This window comes from Salvelinus sp. IW2-2015, unplaced genomic scaffold, assembly GCF_002910315.2.
Source record: "Salvelinus sp. IW2-2015 unplaced genomic scaffold, ASM291031v2 Un_scaffold1953, whole genome shotgun sequence".
NCBI classification, from domain to species: domain Eukaryota; kingdom Metazoa; phylum Chordata; class Actinopteri; order Salmoniformes; family Salmonidae; genus Salvelinus; species Salvelinus sp. IW2-2015.
This window is the reverse complement of record NW_019943308.1, coordinates 209,886-210,581: the sequence shown is the minus strand read 5'-3', so window position 1 is coordinate 210,581 and position 696 is coordinate 209,886. Positions and strand designations below refer to the sequence as shown.

Genomic DNA, 696 nt, shown 5'->3' with positions numbered 1-696 from the left:
GTGCAATAACTCAATTTGCCTTTCCACTCCTTCTAAACAACACGATTTTTACAAAACTTTTGCAAAGGGTAAAGTCTAAAAAACTTAGCCCACTTAATCCACTACTCTTAACAGATTCTAGTTTTGGCAAAAGAAAACTGTATTGAAATCAAATGTTTAATTGATGAGAAAATTAGCAGAATGTCGGCCAAAATCCATCTCGTTACATCTTCTCCCAGTGGGCTTCCTCTCACTACCATATTTGGTAGTGAGTGGAAACGCCAACCGGATGTCTCACATTTATACATCCAATGAAATATCTGCCTCACTGTGCTATCTTTGGTCTTACTGGACAGCCCCGGATCTTTTGCTGGGTCTCCTGCATCCTCGTAGCTTTCTCTGAGTTCCTCTTCAGCTGAGAAAAAGAGAGAGACAGTGTCTCTCCTCTCCGTCTCTCTCTCTCTCTGTCTCTCTGTCTCTTGTCTGCTCTGTCTCTGTCTCTGTCTCCTCTCTCTCTCTCTCTTCTCTCTCGCTCTCTGTCTCTCTCTCTCTCTGTCTCTCTGTCTCTGTCTCTGTCTCTCTCTCTGGGTCTCTCTCTCTCTGTCTCTCTCTCTCTGTCCTCTCTCTCTGTCTTCTCTCTCTCTCTGTTCTCTCGCTTCTCTCTGTCTCTCTGTCTCTGTCTCTCGTCTCGTCTCTCTCTTCTCTCCTGTCTCTCTC

At 45.0% G+C, this 696-nt stretch overlaps 1 protein-coding gene across 1 annotated transcript in view; it reads right to left on the bottom strand.

The window, feature by feature from the left end:
• Positions 1-304: 304 nt before the first annotated feature.
• Positions 305-696, bottom strand: part of LOC112072536 (epithelial cell-transforming sequence 2 oncogene-like) — a 45,136-nt gene continuing 44,744 nt past the window's right edge. Inside the window, 1 exon segment of the mRNA XM_070439834.1 lies at positions 305-394. Within this exon segment, the coding sequence (XP_070295935.1) occupies positions 305-394 (90 nt within the window).